This window comes from Hyperoodon ampullatus, assembly GCF_949752795.1.
Source record: "Hyperoodon ampullatus genome assembly, chromosome: X".
Classification (NCBI taxonomy): domain Eukaryota; kingdom Metazoa; phylum Chordata; class Mammalia; order Artiodactyla; family Ziphiidae; genus Hyperoodon; species Hyperoodon ampullatus.
The window spans coordinates 44,207,921-44,233,688 of NC_136913.1; the positions used below are offsets into that span (position 1 = coordinate 44,207,921).

The 25,768-nt window shown below is 51.9% G+C and overlaps 4 protein-coding genes across 10 annotated transcripts; 1 reads left to right on the plus strand and 3 right to left on the minus strand.

Moving 5' to 3' along the window:
• Positions 1–909: 909 nt before the first annotated feature.
• On the minus strand, positions 910–4,652 carry TIMM17B (translocase of inner mitochondrial membrane 17B; the record flags this gene model as incomplete). Its single annotated transcript, XM_079727919.1, has 6 exons — positions 910–1,283; positions 1,374–1,484; positions 1,571–1,699; positions 2,620–2,683; positions 3,738–3,837; positions 4,627–4,652. 6 exons carry the CDS (start codon positions 4,650–4,652, stop codon positions 1,195–1,197), a joined length of 519 nt encoding a protein of 172 aa, XP_079584045.1. The 3' UTR covers positions 910–1,194.
• Positions 4,653–4,841: 189 nt separating this feature from the next.
• PQBP1 (polyglutamine binding protein 1) lies at positions 4,842–8,729 on the plus strand. The gene is made up of 7 exons (XM_079727784.1): positions 4,842–4,964; positions 5,318–5,402; positions 7,205–7,316; positions 7,513–7,625; positions 7,807–8,091; positions 8,284–8,347; positions 8,515–8,729. Exons 2-7 carry the CDS (start codon positions 5,336–5,338, stop codon positions 8,669–8,671), a joined length of 798 nt encoding a protein of 265 aa, XP_079583910.1. The 5' UTR covers positions 4,842–4,964; positions 5,318–5,335; the 3' UTR covers positions 8,672–8,729.
• Positions 8,730–8,788: 59 nt separating this feature from the next.
• On the minus strand, positions 8,789–16,538 carry SLC35A2 (solute carrier family 35 member A2; the record flags this gene model as incomplete). 7 transcript variants are annotated; one of them, XM_079727790.1, is made up of 5 exons in its annotated part: positions 8,789–9,063; positions 10,373–10,519; positions 12,008–12,159; positions 14,751–14,933; positions 16,448–16,538. In XM_079727790.1, 5 exons carry the CDS (start codon positions 16,536–16,538, stop codon positions 8,896–8,898), a joined length of 741 nt encoding a protein of 246 aa, XP_079583916.1. The 7 variants fall into 7 exon arrangements, with proteins under 7 accessions (XP_079583916.1, XP_079583917.1, XP_079583914.1 ...); XM_079727788.1 differs by having other exon boundaries at positions 8,908–9,063; positions 10,373–11,109; XM_079727786.1 differs by lacking the exon at positions 8,789–9,063 and adding an exon at positions 9,230–9,290 and having other exon boundaries at positions 10,373–11,109.
• Positions 16,539–19,102: 2,564 nt separating this feature from the next.
• Positions 19,103–23,411, minus strand: PIM2 (Pim-2 proto-oncogene, serine/threonine kinase; the record flags this gene model as incomplete). The annotated part of the gene is made up of 6 exons (XM_079727925.1): positions 23,216–23,411; positions 22,973–23,082; positions 22,226–22,276; positions 19,982–20,354; positions 19,364–19,540; positions 19,103–19,266 (listed from the first exon to the last, which is right to left on the minus strand). Exons 1-6 carry the CDS (start codon positions 23,274–23,276, stop codon positions 19,103–19,105), a joined length of 936 nt encoding a protein of 311 aa, XP_079584051.1. The 5' UTR covers positions 23,277–23,411.
• Positions 23,412–25,768: the final 2,357 nt, after the last annotated feature.

Sequence of the window (25,768 nt, forward strand, 5' to 3'; positions counted from 1 at the left end):
GCTGGGGCACTGAGAGCTGTGTGCACGGCGCCTGCTACCCGCGCCTGGCACTGAGTCCATCAAGCAGCGTTGCAGTTCTACCTCCGAGGACCACTAGGACCTCGTTGGGGCCTTGGGAGGCCTGAGAACTCCGCATTTGCACCCCCAGGGAGCGAGTTTGTATAAGAGAGAGGGCATTTCCACCTCTTTGCAATGGCTTGCATAAAAGGGACAGTTGGTGTGTCTCCCATGAGGCCATCTGCACCCCAGTGGAGGCGTCTGCCCCACACGTGTTTGCATGCAAGAGACAGTGTTTGGAGCCGATGTCCATCCGAGAAAATCTCTCTCCCATAACCCCCACTCCACCCCCGAAACGAAACCTCATCTGGTACCCTTAAATACTGACAACCCTGAGCATCGCAGAGCAGGAATCTCTCTGTAGTGCAGAAGAGAAGATTAAGGGCACTGTCTTCAAGGAAGCTGGGTCTCCCCGACCCCTACTTCCATCCCAGGTCCCTGGTGAGGCCACATGGAGGGGGAATTATCTTCACGAACGGGGTGACTGGTATCCAGAAAGACAGAGTTCACTGTGAGGTCAGATTTCCCAGTCTTTGCAATGGGGACACGGGGGAGAGGGGTCAGAGGTGCCGCATGCTGAACCACCCCTCCAGCCCAGCAGTCCTGTGTTCACTCATTTCTTTCCCAAGCCTGTTCCTCTTCTGTCTGCTTGTGATTCAACACTTGGCCCCCTTATTCATGTACTATTCACATCTGGATTCATTCCCCCTCCTACACATTCATCCCACAAACCTTTACTAGAGCCCACTCTCTGTGGGACTCCAAAGCCTAGGGCCCCCAAGTCCCTGAAGAGGGTTCTACCCCTTGTCCTAGCGAGCAGCTCCAATGGGTGGCTCAAGGAGTACATACATAGGCATTTCAAAACTGGCTTTAAATACTGATCAGGGCGCCATGCAAAGGGACTGGGGTGAGAGCTTGTTACATATGAGTGGGGGCTGGGGTGCCTGAGAGAGAAGGGACCCATCCATTAGGGCAGCTGGGGTGCCCTACCCCCAACCTGGGATAAGGGAACAGAGTAGAGGCCCTCTCTGGAGGGTCCCAGGGCCACCTGGGAGCCAGCCCTCCCTTCCGAGGTAGATGATCGCGGAGGGAACCAAGGAGGAGCTCCCACGGTGGCGATGACAGGCGGTCACTTCCTCAGTGGTATTGCTGATAGCTGGGGTAGCCTGGGGCCGGGGTACCCTCCTTAGGGGGCAGCTGGCTGGGGTCCTCCAGGAATGGCGGTGCTGGAGTGGGGAGAATTAGATAAAGGTGAGTGGAGGAGGCAAGGCAGAGCATTTCCCACCTCTCCCTGGCCAGCTTCACCAGGAACTCACCATTGCGGAACTGCTGGGCGGTGTAGCGAGTGAGGAGGATGCCAACACCCTCGATGAGGGCCAACAGAATGCCTCCCATCATTGCTGAGCCCACCATGGCCAATGGGCCACCTGGAGGAATGAGGAGGCACGGGGAGACAGGTGAGAGCAGGCAGAACAGGGTGGAAGGGGCTGGGGCCTGGGGATGGGGCACTCACTGCGGGCAGCCAGCACAGCCCCGGTCAATGCTCCACTGGTGATGGAGTTCCAGGGATCTTCCTTGCCCCGCAGCCGCACCAGACCGCAGTCGATGGTGGAGAACAGGCCCCCCCACACTGCGAAGCTACCTGTTGGGGGACCATGGCCTAATTAGTGTTTGTGGAGAATCCCCAGAATATACGGCTCAGGGTCCAGGGACTCCCAAGGCCTGAACGCTCTGGCAAAGAACGGGGAGAAAAACCCAGAGGCAAAGGCAGATGGCAAACTCCTAGGGGAGAGCCCCCATCTGTCTCTGTGGTAGCTCCTTCAATCTGTCTGTAATTGCCATCGGCACTCCCTTCACCTTCATAGGGGGCTGACAAGTGTTTACGGGCAGATTTATCTGCTTCTATGTGGCTTTTTTCTTGGCCTCGCCATGCACTCATTCCTCTCAGTTCTCTGACCAGGGATTGAACCCGGGTGACGGCAATGAAAGCCCGGAATCCTAACCACCAGGCCACCAGGGAACTCCCTTCTATATGGCTTTTAACAGAGCAACTTTGATTTTCGTAACTACCACACAGAATTGGAATTCTGACCTTGGTTTCAGGGAGAAGGAAAGGGGTTAGCAAAGCCAGTTAACAATACAATAGTTAAAATGTTTACTCAAGTCTTACTGTGTGCCAGGACCTGATCTACGCACTGCATGTTACTTGACTTCTGAAAATTTATATTAGTTAATACTATCAAAGCGCTTAACAGAGCAGCCGGCACTTAGTAAGTACTACCTAAGTTACATAAATTACAGAACTTACTGCTTTGTCATCCCCATGTTGCAGATGAGGTTCAGAGAGGTTAAGCCACTAGCCCAAGGTCACACAGCAGGGAAGAGCCAGGTCCTGGATTTAAACTCCAGAACTCACCCATATGAAATTGTTGGGAAACGTCACTCCCCCAGGAAGTCCCAGGCAGAGTTGGGACTAGAATCTGGACCCCCAACTTGCAGTCTAGACTCAAAGGAGCAACTACCTCAACTCTGTTATCACATCTGTCTCCCCAAACCTCTCACCTCCAATCTGAGGGGCTCGGATCCTCACAGCGTTGACACTGCCTCTCATTCGGTGCCGAATTCCCTGGAGGAAAGTGAGGAGGAAGGAAATCAGAGCCCAGTTGAGGCCACTGGCAGACAAGGTTTCTAGCTTTTAAGAGAGGGATGGGGGCAGGAAACCTGGAGGGGTATCAGGGGTAGAGATGCGGGGAAGTGACCAAGAACTAGGGGGCTGGGGAGCACCCCAATATAGGTGCTCTCAGAGCTGGGATGAGAAATCATTCATTCATTCATTACTTAGCACCTATGTGCCAGGCACCGTGCTGTATGCAGGGATACAGCAGTAAACAAGGTAGACCTGGCCCCTACCCTCTCAGAGCTCACATTATAGTCGGGGAGACAGATCCTAAATAAGGGTACAGATAAGATAGCTTCAGACAGAAATAAGAACCCTAGAGGAAATAGGATAAAGAGCTATGACGGTGGCTGAAGGGTCAGGAAAGACCTCTTTAAGGAGGGGGGCATTTATGCTGAGACCTTGAGGATGAGAGGGAGAAACCTGGACAAAGATCCAGGAAAGAGAGCTCCAGGAGATGAGGGGAGGGACAGGGCTAGACAGAAACTGCAGAGACCTTGACAAATGCATGGCATTTAAAGTCATTACATTTGATGAGGTCTCCCAGGAAGGGGAGGGGGTTTGTCAGGGATAGAGAGAGAGAGAGAGAGAGAGAAGGAATCGACTACGTTACATTAAAAGCATTTTCTCAGCTTTAAGGCTGTCCTCCTCCTGCCAATTAAACTCCTGTCACTTCCCTCTATCCAGGCTTCCAACCCAGAATCTGCCTCTAGGTAAAATCTGACTGGCTTTGCACACACACATTTAGGTTTTGGTGATGACCCTTTTGACATCACAGCATTTCCACAGAGGAGCTCCAGTTGGGTTGGGGGGTGAGGGGCAGAGGTCATGTTTGCAGTTCCTCCAAACTTCCAGATCCTGGAGCCAGGCCTGGCATATAGTAGGTGAGCAGGCACCAGAATGAATAAGTGCATGTGACTGGCAGCTCCAAGCAGTTTTCAGAACAGTATCCCATGTGGGCAGGGCAGGACCCCCGCACCACCCAGGGAAGGCCAGGACTCACGACAGGGGCATTGCGGAAGCCCTTAATGGCCTGGAAGACTCCACCGCCGATAACACCCATAGTGAAGGCGCCACCGCAATCATCCACAATTCGCCATGGGCTGCAAGCGGGAAGGGGAGGATGGGGTTAATGTGAGCCCTCCCTCTTGCCGTGTCACAAAGACTCCAACTGGGAGAAACTAAGTCACCCAAATGGGAAGCAGAATTTCAGATAATAGATTATTCTCTCCCTCATTTAAGCAAGAAGTAGTGCGAAGGAGGGAAAATATTAGTCTTTGCCCTGTGCGCCCCTCCCCTTCGCAGCCAACCAAGGAATCAACCGCTTTACTACTATCAATGATTAAATGAATTGATAACAAGCAAGGAGTTGGCAAGTTTAAATAAGCGCTACAGAAGTGTTAAGCTAGCACTGTTACTAAAGCAGAACGGGCTCGCACCTCCTTTTCCCACAATGAGCACGTCCAACCAAGCTACGCCCTCTTTTTTTTTTTTTTTTTTTTTTTTAAACCCGTACAACTGGGAAAAACCAAGCGCAGACCGGGGGGATGATCCAGCACCGCTCAACACCGCACCACCCCCTCGGCTTTAATGGATTTGGCCAGTGTGTCTTTTCGTTAACAAAGAGAGACTGGGTGGTACGAAGGCAAGGGAAACGTGGAGTGGTTCGTCCTTGCACTGCACCTTCTCCTTTAGGCACACAGTTGTGGCCCCTCTTAACGGAGCCCGAGTAGGAGGAAGCAAGTGGAGGGGAGCAGAAGGAGACAACAAACGTCTAAGAGTCTCCCGAGTCTGGGACGTGGCGCTGTGTGGCCAGTGCCTCCCCCGCCCGCCTCCCACCGCTGGCCGTGGCGCCCCAGCAACAGTCCCGAGGCCTGCACCCCTCGCCGTACCAAGGCTCCCGAGCGTACTCCTCCATGGCGCCGACGTCCGGCCACGCAGTCTGACACCGGCCGGGCCACACCCCCACCGTAAATGCTCACAGGCGACCGAGCGTTCCACCTATTCCAGGGCAATGATTGGGTCGTTTTGCCAGAGGTCAGACCAAGGCGCACTCTCATTGGCCAGCAAGGTTTGCGTCATTTGTTCGTTGCAGCCTGAGCGTGGTGCAGTTTCCAGGCTCAGAGAGAGGACTTTGTTCTGGGCTTTGGGAGAAGAGAATCGTGTAGACGAGAGAGAGAGAGAGAGACGGCCAGGCTGTCAGCTTTCCATTACCCGCGTGACTGTATTGGTAATGTCGGGGTGGGCGCATTTTTTGGAGCTGGAGGTGTTGCACTCTGCTCCCCCATCCCAGCGCTTTGGTTCCTTCCACCCAGTAGTCTTCGGGGGAAGTTGGGTGAGCCCATTTCTGGGGCGCGGTCCTGGAGCACCCGGCCCGGGAGAGGAGGATTGTTGAGAGTTTTGGTGATATTGCCATTTATCCCTTACACCTTTCAGCGTAGGGTCTGTCGCCCAGCTCCTAGTGTAGGTGGGTAGGTGGGGATCCAGATGAGTACTTGCTGGGGGGGGGGGGGGAGGCGCTTGGTTACAAGATCAGATTCAGTCCTCATCTGAGGTGTTTTTGGTCTGTCTGTTCTTCCCTAGGTCTGTCTGCTATCCGCTATGCCGCTGCCCGTTGCGCTGCAGACCCGCTTGGCCAAGAGAGGCATTCTCAAACATCTGGAGCCCGGTGAGAGAGCTAAGAGCAGATAGGCCTACCATGTGGCAGGCTTGACAGGCACTTTGTTGTTGATACTGCCACTTGATACCTAGCATGGACCTACTTCGCACCAAGCAGTGGGGTGGCAGGCATTTCATTGTTAACAATGCGTATTCCTGACACCCATTCCTACCGTATGAGGAGGCGGGTGGGGACGGGGAATAGACATTTCATCCTTAATAATACTGGCAGCTGACGTGTATTTTGGGGTCTTCTATGTCCCAAGTTTAATCCATCCATCAATCCCTGGAAGTGGTTACAAATTATCTAATAGTAAGGATAGTAACAGTTGACAGAAGCTGACATCTACCGCAGCCTCCTGTGGGCCAAGCACAGTGGCAGGATGCTAATACTTTGTTCTTTACCATACTAGTAGATAACATTATTTTATTTTATTTTTTTATTATTTTATTTATTTATTTAATTTTTTTTTTTTTTTTTTTTTTTTTTTTTTTTGCGTTATGTGGGCCTCTCACTGTTGTGGCCTCTCCCGTTGCGGAGCACAGGCTCTGGACGCGCAGGCTCAGCGGCCATGGCTCACGGGCCCAGCCGCTCTGCGGCATGTGGGATCCTCCCGGACCGGGACACGAACCTGTGTCCCCTGCATCGGCAGGTGGACTCTCAACCACTGCGCCACCAGGGAAGCCCGATAACATTATTTTAGACCTACTGTGGAGCCAGGCACTGTGCTGGTGATATGTACCTTATTGTTCACCGTGTCAATAGCTGACATGTATTTTGGGTCTACTTAAGTGTCTGTCATACACATTATGGTAAACAGTATATAAAATAATGATAGGATCTATCATTTAGGCCTACTGTGCTGCTGTTGCTAGTATTTCTACCTTATTGGAAATAATAGCAAAAGCTGGCATCTAGTTTGGGCTAAGGTGTTCCAGGTACTGGAAAACTCATCTTATTTTCACTTTATTGATAAGTGACATCTATTACAAGCCTGTTGTGTGCCAAGCATAGATCTTTGGTTAATAATACTGATAATGATCATTGATATGACATTTACTTTAAGGCTGTTGGTACCAGGCCCTGTGCTGATTGTATATATCTTACTAACAATACCGATGATTATAGCTGACATCTATTTTGGGCCTGTTGTGTGACAAGCACTCTGCTGTTGCTGACATATACATTTCATTGTTAGCTATATCCATAGGTGAAATCTATTATAGACGTATGGAGGTCCAGGTACTCATACACCTTTTTTATTCTGTTGATAGTAACTGACAACAGTTGTAGGCCTCAGGAACTGAATAGATTCAGAGAAGCGTTTGGATAAATCCCTTGCTATCCAAACTCGCTAGTCAATATACTGGAGTCAGAAACCTCATATTTGCCAAGCTTGGGAGCTGAACAGATTTGGACATATTTTTAGATAAACCCCTTGCTGTTGAAACTAATTTTATCCAAATAGATTTGGATAGTATGGTATCACATACTATCTGAACTCAGGAACTGAATAAATATGGATACATGTTTTTTAATGAATCCCTGTCTAAAGTCTGAAACCGGATAAGTTCAGGTAACATTATGTCATATCTGAACCCAGAAACAGAACAGATTTGGGTAAATTTTTTGGTAAATCCTGATATTCAGATACTTGGATTTGGAATGTGAGCAATATTTTTTAGGGCACTTGAGACCTGGCACACACACGTGGTCCATGTGAATGTGAGTGTGTCTCCTCAGGCCCTGACTGCAGGGTGGGGATCCCTCTGGTCCTTACTGCTGTCCTCCTTCCCTCCTTGTCCTGCCAGAACCAGAGGAAGAGATCATTGCCGAGGACTATGATGATGATCCTGTGGACTATGAGGCTACCCGGTTGGAGGGCCTGCCACCAAGCTGGTACAAGGTGTTTGACCCTTCCTGGTGAGTCTGGGGATGCAGGGGCGTGGGCTGGGGGTAAATGGGGGCCACAAGGGAAGAGATCTGGGGGTCCTCCCTGTAGGGTCCTGGCATGGGGCAGGTACAGGCAGAGATTGGGGAGACAAGAGCTGAGGCTACAAGGAGAGGATATCCGTGCTGACATTCCTTCCCTCCCTCCCTCCCTTCCACTGCCCTGCAGCGGGCTCCCTTACTACTGGAATGCAGACACAGACCTCGTGTCCTGGCTGTCCCCACATGATCCCAACTCCATTGTTTCCAAATCTGCCAAGAAGCTCAGGAGCAGTAATGCAGGTGAGTTGGCAGATACAAGGGTGCCTCAGGTGTTCTAGCAGTTCTCCAAGAGGAATCAGGTAAAAGACCAGGGCAGGTAAGACCAGGCAGACCCAACCCCAGGCAAAGGAGGCTGTTGAAGGCAGAGGCTGCTGGGTCCTGAGGTGGGAGGAGGAAGGTCACAAGGCTTTCGAGTCACCAGATGCTGAGGAGAAGTTGGATCGGAGCCATGAGAAATCGGACCGGGGCCACGAGAAATCGGACCGAGGTCACGAGAAGTCAGATCGTGGCCATGAGAAGTCAGAACGGAGCCACGAGAAGTCTGACAGAGACCGGGAGCGTGGTTATGACAAGGTGGAGAGAGAGAGAGAGCGGGACAGGGATCGGGACCGGGACCGCGGGTATGACAAGGTGGACCGGGAAGAGGGCAAAGAACGGCGCCACCATCGCCGGGAGGATCTGGCTCCCTACCCCAAGAACAAGAAGGGTAAGCTGGGGTGAGGCAAGGGGGGCACCAGGGGGGCACAGTGTAAGGAAGCCCTCTCTTGGCTTCACGCGAGTGCCTGAGCCTGGGGCCTGGCAGCCTCAGGCTCCATTTCTTCCGGGGATGGGAGAGCTCGGTGATCCGGGACTCCTTGTGCCCCCGTCGAAGACCCCACTCTGCCACCTACTTCCACAGTGGCAAGCCGGAAGGATGAAGAATTAGACCCCATGGACCCCAGCTCGTACTCAGATGCACCCCGGTAATTGACCACCCCCTCAAGAGCCCTTCCTTTTTCCTCTTGACTCACTGCACCGCTGACCGTTCCTTTCTTCCTGTCTCCTTTCCCCCTTTGTCAGTTGTGGGTGGGAGGTGCCTGCCACAGTACACATATTATACATTCCCGCCCCCACCCCTTGTCACCCCCAGGGGCACGTGGTCAACAGGACTCCCCAAGCGGAATGAGGCCAAGACGGGTGCAGACACGACAGCAGCCGGGCCCCTCTTCCAGCAGCGCCCTTACCCATCCCCGGGGGCTGTGCTCCGGGCCAATGCCGAGGCCTCCCGAACCAAGCAACAGGACTGAACCTTCCCCACCCCGGCCCGCCCTGGGGTTTTGAATAAAAGCTTTTCGGTGAATCATGCCCATGAGACCTGAGTGCTTCCTTCTCTCACACTTTTGAGACTTCCCAACCCAAGCCAGCAAGATGCAAAACACGTTTTATTTACAAAAACTCACCTAAGAAATAGTGTACGGGTAGCAGGGGCGTGGGGGTGGTTGGGTCCTGTCTGGGCCAGAGTTTAGTCATGTCAGCCCTGCGTGGAAGAGGGGGTGTGGGGACAGGGGGTTCGGTGTCTACCCCTCCCAATACTGATCAGAGCGTTTGGTCCTGGTTGGACCAGGGCAAGAAGGGAGAGCGAGGCCAGGCCAGCGTCTTCAATCCCAGCGGCTAGGAACCCTTCACCTTGGTGAGCAACCTGTGGTGGGAACGGGGAGGAAAGAAAAACACAGAAAGCTGGGGTGGGCTGGCAGGTGGACGTCCTGAGCAAGCGAGGATGACTAGTGAGGCTGGTAGTCCCCAGGGTTAGTAACAGAGCCCGTGTGGAGAGAGCGGGTCCCCTGGGTCAGAAAGCTACACGTGGACTAAATAAATACAGTATCTTTATTTGGCATTGGGTATCCTGACATTTGTTCATTACAGTTCCTTAAAAAAACAAACCAAAAAATCAGAACAAATTAATCAAAAATAAAGATCCAACGGCCCCATGTACATATAGCAAAGACAGCCCAGGCACTGTGCACACGCACGCGCGCGCGCACACACACACACACCCATGTACACCCTGGGAGACAGTTAAGGGGTCAATAAGCTTTGGGGAGTGCAGGGGGCAGGTTCCACATTTCAACAATTTAAAGACACCCCTCCCCATGAAGTAAGGGTGCCTCATACAGCCAGTGGGGTATCACGAGTGTGGCTGGCAGCTTTATTTTTCCTCTCAGGATATCTTAGAAAATAACCCTGCATCCAGCAACTGACGGTGTCTTAGATTGCATGAGATCAGGCCACTTCAAGGACCTCCCTTCTCCATTTTTTCCCACACCCTGGATCATTCATCTGATTACACCACAAACCCCCAAATCACAAACAAATGGCCCCTACTGCACCCTCCCCTTGAATGGGCTGATGCAAAAATCTCAGCTGTCGCCCCCCTTCCTCTCTCCCTGGGTGCTCACAAGAGGCCCATTTTCAAGCCCCTGTGTTAGGGAAGCTGCCCCAAGGCCACAAAAAGAGCTACTAATATGATCCAGTGTGGTTGTCAGGGAGGAGAGAAGGCCTCAAGCTATCAGAATCAGAACCCCACACGTAGGCATCAGTCATTACTAAAGAGCTGTAGGATTTTTGTCCAATTTGTCCCTACAAAGGTGGAGGGATTGCTGGGAGGGACTCTCCCAGGCATGAGACACAGGACGCCTCTGGCTGAGGGGGGCAGACAAAAAAAGCCTTGAATGACAACACCCCCAGCCCGGTCCCCAAAGGGGTTAGACTGAGACAGAGGAGGCAGCTCTAAAAACCCCTGGCTACAAGGAAGGGTTCACGGGATGCCCTGCCCTAGTCCCACAGGCTTCCAGGAGTCTCGACAACCTGGAAGCAAAGACCCTTCCAACCCCAGGGGAGCCAGGCCCTGGTGGCAACTTGGGTCCTGCAGATGCCCAACACCCTCCACCCAGTGTCCCTCCCTGTCTCCCCCCACCACCACCGCCAGCCCTCACTTCACCAGCACTGACTTTGGCAGAAGGGGCTCCGTGCTGACGTCTCCACGGTGGGAAGACAGCTGCGGTGGCGGTGGCTGCCCCGGAGGCTGCTGGCGAGTGCAGGGCCCAGAGGTGGAGGCAGACGCGGAAGCTATGGCTTTGGCTGCACCTCGGGGCAGGCTGTAGAGGTAGACGGCACCGATGACCAGCCCTGCGCCAAGGGCAAACAAAGGGTCCACGTGGAAGCCAAAGAGGCGGATGGAGGCAACAGTGGACAGCACAATGGACAAGGAGGTGGCAAAGCCCTTGAGGATATTGTCGGCATACTTGACGACAACAGCCACCAGTAGCCCGCCGAAGGCCTGGTTGAGCACCACGCCCCAGACAGCAGGCGTGTACCCGAAAAAGAAGCCGCGGTGGGCTACAGCAGTGCCCTCGGTCCACCAGAGCCCCACCAGGCCCAGGGCTGTGCCGAAGAGGCCCAGCTGCAGGTTGCGCAGCCACACGGAGCCTGAGCTGCCTTTGAGGATCTTCTCAAAGTAGACACCTGCAAATCCCGAGGACAGACAGGACGCCACGACAGCTGCTAGGCCCACCCCAGGGTTCTGATCCAGAGGCCGCGGGCCCCCACCGCCGGCTTGCTGTGCCTGGACAATGGCGACTCCGGTGAAGAGGAGCAGCAGGGAGGCCCACTGCAACCGGGAAAGGCTGCGGTTCAGCATAAGCACGGAGAACAGTGCCGTGGTCAGGATCTTCAACTGGTACGTCACCTGCGAGTGGCATGTGGAAGACACTGAGGGCTGCTCCCGACCCCCAACATGTACATGTCGGGGACGGCACCCACTGTGGGCCCCCAGGCACAATGGAGGGACAGGGTGGGGTAGATAACCATAAAAACAGCAAAAATATCCAGCCACTGGCCACTGACTGAGATGCGGCTAAATAGCTCTGAGGTGCCTCCCAGAAAGTACACAGGAGGATGGCTGTGCAAGAACGTCCTGGGCCACACCCAAGTCCACATCCCAACCCCATGTCCTAGCTGTGTGACGAGGGACAAAGCACTTGCCCTGTCTTGAGCCCTGACATACCATCTGTAAATACAATTGATGTATGTGAAGCACCTCACACAGCAGGTAATGAATGAATGGTAAACATCCTGATGAGGGAGGTCTTGATAAGGATGTGTTGATACAAATGAATCAGCCATGAAATGACGTCAGTAAACATTTACATAGAGCTTACTATGTGCCAGGTGTGGGTCTAAGCACTTCACATGAATTCATTTAATCCTCACATATGAAGTGTGTTATTGTAATGTCCAATTTAAAGATGAGATGGAGAGGTTACGTGACTTGCCCAATATCACACAGCTGGAAAGTAGAGCTGGGATTTGAATCCAGGCCCTTTAACCATCTTAAAGGTTGCTTGTAAATAGCCTAAAGCTTATCCATCACCAACCAAGGGCTCTTCCCAGATATTACTTCTTTTAATCATCTCAGTGAGTAGCTACTATTACCATTTCCATTCCCAGTTCTCACAGATGAAGAAACAGAGGTTGAGGAAGATCCAAGGACATTCTGGAGTAAACACAGCCCCTGCTCTCTGCAGCCCTCCCTCCCCAACATCCTATATCCCCCACCCCAGCCAGTTCCTGGGCTTGGGGCTCACCTGGAAAGTGGCAGCTGGCAGGTTGGAGATGGCAACATACTGGAGGTTATTCTGCAAGGTGTAGATGAGAGAGGGCACTGCGAGCTTGAGTGTGTCCACATACTGCACCAGGACAGCCTCGTGGAGGAAAAGAACCAGGTGCTTCACGTTACCTAAGTGGAGGGAGGAGAGCCCTGTTTAGCACTGACTTCCAAAGATGGGGATCCTCTAAAGGACAGGACTGGGCCTGGTCCTGTGTCTCCCCACCACACTCTGACTCCCTGAGGGCTAGAATGAGGTCTGCGCTCTCGGTTTCTCTACAGTACAACCATGTCTCCAGCAAGCCTTTCGGATGCTCAGTCTGAGAATCACAGACCATATTTCGCTCATCTTAGAGCCCACCTCCCTGGCACAAAGCCCCGGGGCAAGCACTCAGTACAGTTTGTGCAATGAAATAATCAGCACTAACTAGGAGCTTGTGAAGTAGAAGCTCTAGGAGTGTGGGTGGAAGGCTGTTTAACCAAGCAGAGGGAAAGTTTTAGACTCAGCTTTTATTATTTTATTTTATTTTTTTAAAGATTTTTTTGATGTGGACCATTTTTAAAGTCTTTATTGAATTTGTTACAATATTGCTTCTGTTTTACATTTTGGTTTTTTGGCTGCGAGGCATGTGGGATCTTAGCTCCCTGACCAGGGATCGAATGAACCCACACCCCCTGCATTGGAAGGCGAAGTCTTAACTACTGGACTGCCAGGGAAGTCCCTTAGACTCAACTTTTAGACTTTTTCTAGTTCCTTCGTAGCCTGAGAGCTGCCTGAGGGCAGGGGCCATCTTCCACTTGGCCGCCTCCTTCTGTCAGCCCCACACACACCAAGCATTTGCCCCTGTCACATGGAAGAATGCAGGCTTGACTCTAAAGCAGAAAGTCTGGTTGGGACCTGCTCCAATCAGTAAATGGGAATACTTTCCTATATAATAAGACCTTTGCAAATCTCACCCCACTTTTTTGCAGTTCATCTTCTAAGACTCATCTGAGTGTCCCTCCTCAGGGAAAACCCCACAACCACTGCACAAGGTTACTGCAGGAACTCCTGCTGATGCTCATTCACAGAAAACCCCACAACCACTGCACAAGGTTACTGCAGGAACTCCTGCTGATGCTCATTCACAAAACCCTGCCCTTGCCCTACATGGCATTAATCCCAGGAGTAATTATCAATCTCTAACCCTTTACCCAAATTCCCTGGGCCCAGGGGTTTGGGTGTTCAAAAATGTCCAGGTGTTAGAAAGGTAACACAGCATATATGCTATATATTTCACATAACACACACCACGTATATGGGGCTGCACGCCGTAATCAAGCACATTCATATTTCTGCAGTGACCCGTGACACATTCACACCAAATGAGAAAACTAAAAAAAAATAAAACGGGGGGGGGGGGTTGCTGAAATTATAGATAAGAAATGAAAGCTGTGATTAACCTGTAGCTGTTTGTTTCTCCCCATCTAAAGTATCAGCCCCCTGAGGGCAAGATGCACGTCTGCATCGCTAACATGTCCACCTCCACAGCCAGAACACGGCCCGCCACAGTGTTCACTCGAACCGTCTCAGAATCAATCTAGAACAGAGCAGATGAGTTCCTAAACTGCTGCCTCCCAGGGCCCTGGTGCTAATGAGTGGGTGAGAATGCTTTCTTCAGTGTAAATACCTAGGGCAGAGCCGCATGCGAGGCCTTTATAGAGAAATGACTGGGCAACATTTTAAAGAAGAAGGCCTTTGGGGAGGTGTTTAAATTAGTAAATAAATTCAACTTATAGGAAATATAGAGGACAGAAGAACATGTTAAATGAGACCACTGGGAGGCACTCAGCAAAATCCAGGCTACCCAAAGTCTACAAGACAAACAATCTTTTGTCTTCGAGAACAGAGAAAAAAAAAACAGTTGGAGGGGAACCTAGAGGCTAGCCGACCTAGAAGACACCAACCAATTACAAGGCACTGACTTTATATAAACCTGATTCAAACACAATTTTTAAAACTTTTATGACATTTGAGAAATCATTACGAATTTAAACACTGACTGGATATTTGATTATTTTATTAACTTAAAAAATTATTGTTAATTTTTTGATGTATGATTTCTAGCAGTCATGACTGATTGAAGTCATTATTTTAAATGTACCAAAATATTTACTCAAGATAATAAGAGGGAATTTACTTCAAAATAATACTTCATGTGGGACATACTTCAATATAACAAGGTGCAGGAGTAGGTAAACAGACACATAGATTGGTAGTGAGTGGATAATCACTGATGCTGTTTAACGGCAGAGTGGCCAGGAGTTGATCATTGTTGAATCTCGGTGATGGGACGTGGATATTTTACCATTTTATTGTTTTCTCTGATTTTGTGTTTGAAATTCTCCAAAATGAAAAGTTAGAGAGAAATCAATAAATCATCATGTAAGGGTCACCTGCTACCTTATGGGCACAGGCTGTCTCATTCCTTCAGTGTTTCCTGGCCAGCTCCTGGGGAGTTAGGGGTATAAACATGTGGATGCAGCTACTCATAGCTGGAGGTACAAGGCAGCCAAGCCGCACTTACACAGTCCCCAGGCATTTTCATAGACACAGAGATACTCCCCCAACCAAATCCTCCACGTGGGAGCGGGTACGCACACACACACACACACATACACACACTGCCACCCACCGACTCCAATGCAGCCCCCTCCCTGCAGCCCCCCTCCCTGGCTCATACCCCTCTTCTGTGCGAAGAGCAGCAGCAGGCAAGTGAGACCTTTGAGCACTTCAGCCATGACCACAGCAGTGGTGGCAAAGAAGCGGTCCCCAGGCAATGTGCGGGCATAGCGGATGCTGAGGATGAGGGAGGCATTCTGGACCACCAGCACAGCTAGGGATATGTATTTGAGGCGCCGGCGAGCTGTGGGGAATGGAAGGAGTAAGGGGGAAGAAGGGGTCAAAAACTGCTGTGGCATAACCACACTACCACCCTCCCCTCTCCTTTCTCGACCAGGATCCTCCTAGCCACCGCTACTTCCTCCTTCTGCCTGCCTATCCTGACCCAACGTGAGTCTCATCCCTGCCAGCTTCCACTGCCTCAGCCACAGGCAGGAAGAGCCAGAAAGGGAGAAGTGGGCCTCTCCCTGTCCAGCCCATACCTGGAATCCTTGCTGAGGTGTCAGGAAATGGGTGGGGCAGGTCCTGGACACCCACCTCAGCCCTCTCTCTCCCTCCCCTGAGTGAGAAGCAACCCTGCCCTGGGCAGAATACCAACTGTATCCTCGACATTTATTGAGTGCTTACTGCGTGCCTATCACTGGGATAAGGGATTTATATGGATCACCTCAACAGACCCCTACATGGCTCTGATCTCTGAAGGAACTATCAGTGTTCCCATTTTATGGATGAACAACCAAAGATGTATATGAAATGATGGTTCTATTTAGTGAGGGATTGTCTTATGTGAAAAATGATACCCTAATACAAGGAATGAGATCACTGTATAAGGCATGTCCATCCCCTGAGGAACTTTCTCTCACCTAAATTATTCCATTCCCTTACACTCAGAATGGTCTCTCCAACCCCTCCCGCCTATGATGACTGGTTCCTCCCTGCCCCAGAATGGTCTAACAAATATAAGAAATGATTCCCTCACTGTCCAAAGGATTGAACCCCATGTAGTAAATGGTTACTCCACTAAGAATGGTCTGGGTCCCTTAACGATATAAGGAAATATTTCCCTATACACCAATCATCCTCCCCCCACCGCATACCCCCACCTCCAGCCAAGGAATTACCCCTTGTCCTGCTCACACTCACAGTGAACTCTCCCCATTATAAGGAGTGGCCTGGCACCCTCAGAACGTCCTTTCTCCGCCATATAAGGAAGGCCCCTCCCACTGCAACATACAATGAACTATCTCCATCAGGAAGGGACCCCCAGAACGGTCTTCTCCCCATATAATGGACATCCTTATCCTCAAAACATTCTAAGTCATATAAGGAAGAACCCGCCCCACCCTAACTCACAATACCCCTGTCCCTTTACAAGGAAGAAACCACTACTCTCAGAACAGCCCCTCCCTTCTGTAAGGAAGAACTCTCCCGCTCTCAGAATGGTCTCTCCCTTGTATAAGGACGGACCCCCACACACACTCAGAATGGTCTTAGTGGTCTTAGCCTCCCCAAAAGGAAACACCCGCCTCCAACTCAGAATGGTCTCTACTCCCCATTTGCAGAAGGGACCTCCCCATCACCCTCAGAATGGTCTCTTCCCCGCCCCCAAAACACACGTCCTCCTCCCACCCCCCACTCCCCACACATAGGTTGGTCCGTACGGGATGCTCCCTCTCGCCTCAGTGAGGAACCTTTCTGACCCCCCAGCGATCCCGCCCCCCGGCCCGCCGCCGACTGCTCAGCCACAGCCTGTCTCACCCGCAGTCGCGGTCCCAGGCTCCAACGCCCCTGCGGAGACCGCCCCTGGCCCGGCCGCCGCGGGGGAACCCCCGGACCCCACCGCTGCCATGTTGGCATCTGCCTGGCCCGTCCCCTCGGCAACAGTAGGCCACTTCCGTGTCCGTTACTTCCGGTTCCGGGACCCCAGGGTGGGGATGGGGCGAGCGAGAAGCTGCCCAGAGCGGTGGCTCTCCTCGTTCGCTCCTGAACGCTAGTTTAAGAGTGGCCTCAGGATTTCCAAATTCCGTTGGGATCCGGAGACAGGGCACGCAGCCGGCTCAGTCTCCCGCCGTCTTTACAGAGCCTCTTTAGCCTACTCCCATTACTAAACCCGCCCTCATCTTCTTTGACCCCGCTTTCCATATCGCCCGCCCATTCTGTCTCCTCGTCTCTTTGGTTCCGCTGTCCGTCTCCTGTCTCGGCTCTTTATTGCCACCTTCTGATGGCACCGCCCTTTCTGCATCAAAACTCCTGGGTCCTTCCGGGTTGGACTGAAGTTCTTTCCCCTTCTGCCGGCGAGGCCAACCCCCGCCCCCTGGAGAGACAGCGGGCTCCTGGGAGGGAAGTGAGACTTTGAGGGAGCAGGGCAGGTGAGGGTCAGGCAGGTAAGCGAGCAGATAAAGGCAGGGCAGTTGAGGATACACTAGTGAAATGGCACAGGAGAGTTCAGGCTGAGAAGGGAGGACAAGTGAGTCACCATTAAGAATAGAAAAGTGAGAAGGGGGTAGGTAAGCCAGCAGGTGAGAGGTTTACAGCTTAGTTGTTTTTTTTTTTTTTTTTTTTTTTTTTTGCGGTACGCGGGCCTCTCACTGTTGTGGCCTCTCCCGTTGCGGAGCACAGGCTCCGGACGCGCAGGCTCAGCGGCCATGGCTCACGGGCCCAGCCGCTCCGCGGCATGTGGGATCTTCCCGGACCGGGGCACGAACCCGTGTCCCCTGCATCGGCAGGCGGACTCTCAACCACTGCGCCACCAGGGAAGCCCTGTTTTTTGTTTTTTGCCACGCTGCCTGGCTTGCATGATCTGAGTTCCTCGACCAGGGATTGAACCCGGGCCACCTCAGTTAGGACTAGCACCTAGTCCTAACCACTGGACCGCCAGGAAATTCCCTAGGTTAGCTGTTGAAAGCAGGGCAAGAGAAGGTACAGCTGAGGTCGGGACAAGTGCAACTATGATAGAATAGGGCAGGGCAGGTAAGTCAAGAGTTGAGGAAGTTGAAGTGAGCGGGATGAACAGGTAAGAAGACAAGGAAGAGGTGAAAAAGGTAGGGGCAAAACGGGTGACTCCACCTTGGAGGTTATTAGAAAACAAGGGCGGGCTAGGAAGATTCCTGTCAGCGCTCAACCCCCACCCTGCCCTCACCAAGCCCCAGAAAGGGCTTTTCTTCTCCCATGGGGAAGGTATTTCCTCCCCTGGGGTTGGGGGAAAGGAGTTTTTTCTGCCTCTGAGCTGACCATCTTTGATTTGGGAATGTGTCCCATACATCTTCAATGTCTACGGTATCTCCAAAGCAGCCCTTCTGCACATACGGGGTGCTACATAAGAGCTGAGGGGGAAATCAAGTTTTTCTTTCACCTTAAATGAACCCATAAAAGACCTTCAGGATGGCACCACAAGACTGAGGCTTCCCGTGGGCAGAGAGGTCCAATCCATCTCCCTCTTGGCTCAGCATTCAGTAGATGCTCCACGAATGCCTCACCACGTCTACAAATGGCCAGTCGCTTCTGATTCTATTATGTTTATTAAATAGTGGGTTTCCACACATGGCTTTTTAAATAATCCAGGCGGGGGAGAAGGAAGAGGAAGATACAGTTGGAGCTCTCCTTCCCCAATACATAAGTATTTACATTTCAGCAACTGGACAACCCTGGCTCAGGAGGCAACAAGAACCCAAAAAAGGTGGAGGGTGGGGCCCTAGGAGAACAAACAACAAGATTTATTTCCCCCAACCCATCCCCCCAAAACCATCCACCCCATCCTAGTGGACTCTAGTAGTGTCCATCTCCCATCCCCTCCCAAATCATGAAAGTGGGGTTTCTCCTCACCAGAATAAGAGCACTTGGGATAACAGAGTAGGGTCCCCTCACACACACACACACAAAAGCCCTGGGACAACAATAGGGCTTACCTCCCCCAGAATAAACAACCCTGGGTTGAGGTAGGCAAGCAGCTTGACTGAATATGGGACCCTAGGCTAGGGGAAAGTGTCCCTTTGCTAAAATAAGAGCCGCTGGAGTATTGGAAGGAAAGCACCCTTGCCCAAGTCAGAGCATTTAAACTAAATTTGTGTGGTGGTAGCAGGAGGTGCCAGTGTAGGGGCTACTGCTCATCAGAATAAGAGCCCTGGAGGCTCAGAATGTAAGTAATTTCAACCAAATAAACACCCTTAACAAAACAAGAAGCAAAGAAGGACCCCCCCTCCAGAATAACAGAGCATACGTTCTGGGAGGAAGGCTCCTTAGCAGGATTGGGATGGGGACTAGGTAAACTTGGCTTATGTCTTCTGACCCCTGATCCCCAATCTCTGACCCTAGTAACACTGGATTTTTAATGACCTGTAAAACCAGATCAACAGATCTATCCCTGTGGCGTGGCCATGGGATGGCTATTCCAACTAATGGGGGCCCTGGCCAGGACTAGGGCAGTAGGGACCAGGCCAAAGGGGTGGAACTCCCTTTGGGAGTGTTGAGGGATGCATCCTCGGCTGGTATCTGCATCCAGGGGTCCAGCAGGATCTCCTCCAGTGTGGGTCGGGCAGAGGGTTTGGGGGCCAGGCACCGGCGGATTAGGGCACAACAGTCTGCAGATCAGAAGCACACAGGAGATTAGCAGTGAGTTGGGGGCACCAATCCCTGGGAGGGATGAAGTTTGGTGGGCTAGGGCAGGTGGGGCCTCACCTGGGGAGACGTGGGCAGGAAAGTGGAGCTCAGCGTCCAGAATCTCCTGGTCTCTCTCAAAGGGAATGTCCCCACATACCATGTCATAGAGGAGGATACCCAGTGACCAGACAGTGGCTGGGAGTGCGTGGTACTGGTGACGAGAGATCCACTCCGGGGGGCTATACACCCTTGTCCCTGCACACAAGCCACAGGTTAGACCATTCTCTGATAATGCCCTTCTCCCATCCCACCCTCCCCAGGAAGTATGGTTGCTTCACTAGAATTAAGAGAACTCACTGTATGAGCAGGGTCCCCTCACCAGAATAGAAGCTCAATGGAATAAAAGCACTTAAAAGGTACAGTAGGACCTCCTTACCAGAAAAAGAAGACTCAGGATTAATAGCAGGATCCCCTCATCAGAATAAGAGCCCAGAACAAGATCAGGGCACTGTCAGAAGATGGACTTATTAGAGGGCGAGGCTTGAAAGCCCCTAATATTAAAATTCAAGAACCTTATAAAGGTGTACTATAGATCAAGGGTTACAGGATATCCCAGCACTGGAGGTCAAATGTCAAGAGGCCAAAAAGATAAAAGGTGAAAACTCCCCCCCCCCCAGAGATTTAGGGAAGCCTTACCATCAAAGTCAGTGTAGGGTTCATCATGAAGCAGGGCGCCAGAACCAAAATCAATGAGTTTGGCACAGCCCCAGCGGAGGTCCATCAGGATGTTCTCATCCTTGATGTCACGATGGACAACTCCACGGGCATGGCAGTGCCGAACAGCTGCCACTACCTGGGCAAAGAGACAGCGGCTTCGGCCTTCACCCAACGGGCCCTGCTCTGTGATGTAGTCAAAGAGATCCTGGGCAGGCAGAGGCCGCTCAAGGACCAGCATGAAGCCCTCTGGTGTCTCGAACCAGTCAAGCAGGCGGATCACACCAGGGTGTCCACCACCTGCACCCACCTTCCATAGCAGTGCCACTTCCAGTGGGCATGTGACTGAGTCTGACTGGCGGGGGGGGAGCAGGGAGAGAAAAGAGAATACAGACATCAGGCTAGCAGCTTTGAGGCTGACTTCTCGCCTGAACTTAAATCATAGCTCCTCAGCCTCCTGACTGTGTGGCCTTGAGCAACCTGCTTCCTTCCCTGGGCCTCAGTTCTCTCATCTTAAGGGCTTAAAACTCACATAGCCATTGGGAAGGCGATTCAAGCTTAAGGCTATGGGGTGGGGAGGGATAAATTGGGAGATTGGGATTGACATGTTAACACTACTATATGTAAAACAGATAACTAGTAAGGACCTACTGTATAGCACAGGGAGCTCTATTCAATACTCTGTAATGACCTATATTGGGAAAGAATCTAAAAAAAGTAAAAGTGGATATATGTATATTTATAACTGATTCACTTTGCTGTACAGCAGAAACTAACACAACATTGTGAATCAACTATATTCCAATAAAAATTAATTTTAAAAAAGCCAAAGCCTTTGCACATCTGGCATGTAATAGGAGCTCAGTTCTTTTTTTTTTTTTTTTTTTTTTTTTTGGCTGTGCCGCTTGCAGGATCCTAGTTCCCCAACCAGGGACTGAACCTGGGCCACAGCAGTGAAAGTGCCGAATCTCAACCACTGGACCACCAGGGAATTCCCTCAGGAAATGTTTGAGGAATAAATGAAGGTGGTTATTTGAAGGCCTTAACAAAATAACTACACTATTACGTAGTAATTTATCTGTTTTGTCCACTGACATCTGTAAAGAGACTAGACTAGTACCTTACACACAGTGTTGCTTGATAAATGTTCGTTAAATAGATAAAAGCACTTTATAGCATAGAATCTGACACAGTTAGCACTCAATAAATACTATTATTGTGTGATGGTTTGTCTGCTTTGTTCATTGCCATAGCTCAAACACTAGAACAATGCTTGGTAACAGGGCAGAGCTCAATACATAGTTGTTAAATAGGTGAAAGAAAGAGCACAAAAAGAGCTCTCAATAAATGTAATATTTTGCCAAGTGCCTAGAATTGTACCTGGCACGTTCTAGGTGCTAATATACAGTTGTTAAGTGGCTAAAAGTGATTAACTGCAAAGGAACTGGCACAAAGTAAGAACTCATTAGTGTCATTATGTGATATTTTGTCACTGTCACCAAGCATCTAGAACCGTGTTGAATGAAAGTACTTAGTGGAACTTGGGACACAGTAAGCTTTTATGATGAAGCAAAGTCTGAGGCATACAGTCGGTGCTCAATAAAAGGCATACATGTTACTGGTCACAAAGCCCGCCCCACTCTCGAAGCCCTGCGCGGGCACACGGACTGCCAGAAGCAGCCTTCCTGCCTGAGCTAGGGCCCTCTGCCGGCCAGTGCACTGACTTGCACAGCCGCAGACAGGTTTTCTCACGGTGATGAAAATTCCGCTACTGCGCAGGCGCACCTTCTCCCTCTGGGTCCCACAGCCTGCTCAGGCGCAGTTTCCCCAGAGCCCGCCAGGGAGCGCTCCCGCCCCTACAACTTGCCCAGACCCGCCCTGTTGTCCATTAGCGCTCTAAGGCAGAAGAGAAGCAGCCACCGTCACCATGGCAACCAATGACCTCTGCCCCTCTTTCCTCACCAGCATGCCCTGCGGGCAGCCCCTGAGGCAACGTTTGGAGGCTGAGAAAGGAGGGTGGGAGGGGAGAATCCAGGGCTCTAGGGGAACTGGGGTGAGTCAGAACTGTATGGAGGTGTGGATATCACCACAGGGGAGTAAACATGGGCTGGTAGGAGTGTTCTTCTCACCGTTACAGGGCCCAAGGAGTTATACAAACCATAGAAAGGCGAAATCCATCGTCAGAGATGGCGTCGCCAGGTCAAAAAGGACTGCAAAGATACTCACCCAGGGGGACCAGCCCAGCACGCGATTCCGGGGGATCACTTTGATGGCCACCTGAAGAAGCGGGCTGAGATGAGGGGGCCAGCACATGACCCTCAGACCTCTCCCGGTCTGGACCCTCACCCTAGTCTTTCTGGTCCCAACCAACCACTCCACACCACAACCCCAAATGAGCTGGAGCTTCTCCCCTGCCCTCCAAGTCTCCAAAACCAAGTACACCTCTCCCACCATCTTTGGCCCTGGGCTCTTCCTTCTCAAGGCTTCAGGACCCCTCACTCCACGTGACGAGTTCCGAATTTCCTAACGCCCCAAACCCTCGATCTTCCCATCCAGCCCCAGGACACCCCAACCCTGTAGGGGTGGTCCTGGTCCTCACGGCTCCACCCTGGACACCTGCCTCCAAAATCCCAAAAATCTCAACTCTAGGTCCCCACCTTCCCACATATTTACACCTCTCCTGGATCGCAAGGTCTAGAGTCCTCACGGCCCCCCACTCTCCAGTCTCACTCCCTGGACTTCCAGCATCCTTGCCCTGAAACACCCCCTTCCCCCACATACCCACCTGGACCGCCACACACACACAGGCGCGCGCGCGCACTCAGACACCCTCAGCAAACCGGATCCCGGCCCTCATGACCCTACCACTCGCACACTGTAGGCTCATTCCCCGCTCAATTAGCATCCCAGCCCCGGGGCTCCCGCCGCTGCCACACACACACCTGGCCCTCCCAAGACCCTCGTGGTGGATACCTGGAGTCGGTCTGTGACGCGATGTCCTGCGAAGACGGTGCCAAAGCCCCCCTTACCCAGGAGGGGGCCGAGTCGGTACTCGGCCTCGAACGCTTCCCGGTCCTTGCCTCCTACGCAGGCGGAGGCGAGGAAGTCAGGGTGGCGGCGTGCTGAGGCCGGCCGCGACCCTCTCCCCCTCCCCCCGCGCCGCCCTCAACCACTTCAGCCCGCCCGGCCTGGTCGCGCGGTAGGGGAGTCTCTCACCTGGCGGCGGCGTGGGGGTCATGGGGGCCACCGGGAGCCCCTGAAGAGGCTTAGTCAACATGGAGGAGGAGCTGCGTAGATTGAGTCCGTTGAGCCCGCAAGGCGTGGACGTCCGGGGTAGCGAGGCCGGGGAACCAGGACTGAGGGGCACCAGGGTGGAAGGTAAGGAAACTGGTGGCCCAGAAGAGCCGGCAAAAGGCGCAACGCTAAAATTCGCCGCGCGCGCCAGCCCCGACGCTACTGAGGCAGGGAACGAGCTTCCCGAGAGAGTCGCCCCGGGCGACGGCCCCGCCCACTTGGCTTTGATCAATCCGGACGCAGCACCTGCTGTACCCCAGCCAATCGGAGCCAGCCCTTATTTGCATGCCACCCTCAACGTTTCAAGTACCCCGTTATGCAAATAACATGCCCGGATCTTCCGCGGGGGCGGGGCCTGCATGCAAATGAGGGGGCGCGTGCGAAGAGGAAACTGGTTTTGGGAATCCCTTTTGCAGCAAGCGCGTTTGTTTTGGTTGTTGCGCGGAGTTGTTTTTATATATGTGTCTGTATGTGAATATATAAACTTAAAAAAAAACTGCACCCCCTCCTTTCCTAGGAAGTTGGTCGGCCGCCGCTGCCTCGAGATTAGCGCGGAGATAACGCCAGGCCTTCTAAGGGTTCTAAGAATCCCGGCCTGTGGTTATCCAGGACCCTGTCTCTGGAAGGGTGCTCCTCAAACCAGGACCAGAGCCCTCTAAGCGCCCGGCGGCCTCCGCCCGGAAACTGAAGCCGGGGATCCTGGAAGAACCTGTTCAGCCGTCAGGGAGGGCTAACCTCCCTGACAACCACCTCAGGGGAAGCGCTGGTCCAAGGCACCGTTCCCATGCCCGGAGGCCACGGCCTGTGGGGTGTTTGTGGAACCCTTAACGTAGACAGACCTGGCTTGACCCAGCCATGAACCCAGTCAGCAGGTCTAGAATCTGGAATGGCGAGGGGGGTGGGGTTCTTGGGGGTGGGAGCAAGCCAGAGTGGTGGTGGCTTGGGGTGTGCTTCTGGATGCGAGAGAGAGGGGCTACGAGGGCTCAGCGAGGTGGTAAAATACCCTCAGTCACAAATTTGGGAAAAATAGGCCTCATGCTGCAGGCGGACAGACATGCACTCCAAAGACACACACACAGAAAGCACCATGTGAGAAATACACATACGGCCAAACACATTCACATGAACTCGTCCTAGACACACATGTACATATGTACTGTCACACAGAGGCTGAAATCTACTGTCAGGCAGGCATGCTGCCAGAAAATTATGTCCCAGAATGACACCAGAGATGCACTGTTACAGAAAGGCACTCCAGATAGATTCACATAGACCTACACTGCCATGTGACAAAGACACAGAAATGTCCTGTCAGACATACCGCCAGAACTTGTCACAAAGATACTGGCACCATCAGACATACAGTGTCACAGAAAGACTTGTACTGTCCCAGAAATGAGACCCAGAGTCTGTCACAGGAAGACACACAGATGCTCGAGACACACATGCACTGCTCCAAAGGCAGACATATACTTATGTGATAGAGCCACAGATAGGCAGTGTCACAAGAACAGACATGGATTGACCCAGTCACAGACACACACACACACACCAGCAGACATGCAGTGTTGTCACTGAAACTGTCCAGAAATAGCTACCCAGAATCTGTCACAGGAATACAAACGGACATCCACCCTATCAGAAAGAAACCACAGATGCACTGTCACAGACAGACCCACACAGACATGCACTTGTCTCAGAAACAGACACAAACTGTCACAGATAGAGTCCCACACTCAGTCACCATCTGACACACCTGGAAATAAGCCCTTGTCATACACACTAGAGAAAGACACTGTGAGATGCACATAGAGACTTGGACTCACCACAGTCTCACACACACACACAAACACCCAAAAAGCAAATACACACATGTACTCTCCCTTATTCATCCAACATTTATTAGGGGTCTACTGTAAGCCTGCAAGGCCCTAGAGGGGGTGCAGATATTAAGAGATACACAGAAAAGTCAGGCATCACAGCCCTTGCCCAGGAAGGTGATAGTACAGTTACTGGGAAAGGAGTAAAGACATATTTGTAGATAGAAGTGAGAATGTGGACGGGGTCACACAGGACTTCTCAGGAGACCCTCTACCCATCTTGAAAGACAAGGTTGGAGGCTTGGGACAGAGGAAAGGCAAATTCCAGGCAGAGGCCAAGGAAAACTGGACAGAGCGGCAAGATGAAGTAGGCAGGGGCCAAATGGTGCAGAAATTTCAACATTAGGATAATAAATAATACCTGCTAACATTTGAGCTCTCAGAATGCGGCAGGCACTGCGCCGTCGTACATTATGTTGACCATATACACTCTCTCAATGCTCACAACCAGAGAGAGCATGAGGTAGTAGACATTAATCACCCCTGTCCTACACATGGGACACTTGAAACTCAGAGAGACTGTGATTTGACCAAGGCCACATAGTTAGAAAAAGCCGAGGTTTCAAACCAACTCTCCAACATATGTGCTTAACCA

Bases quoted from the DNA above. Each gene is read 5' to 3' on its own strand.
- PQBP1 (XM_079727784.1), top strand. From the start codon at position 5,336: ATGCCGCTGCCCGTTGCGCTGCAGACCCGCTTGGCCAAGAGAGGCATT. The intron at 8,092-8,283 runs GTAAGCTGGGGT...CTACTTCCACAG, and splicing joins CTACCCCAAGAACAAGAAGG to TGGCAAGCCGGAAGGATGAA. The intron at 8,348-8,514 runs GTAATTGACCAC...TGTCACCCCCAG, and splicing joins TCGTACTCAGATGCACCCCG to GGGCACGTGGTCAACAGGAC.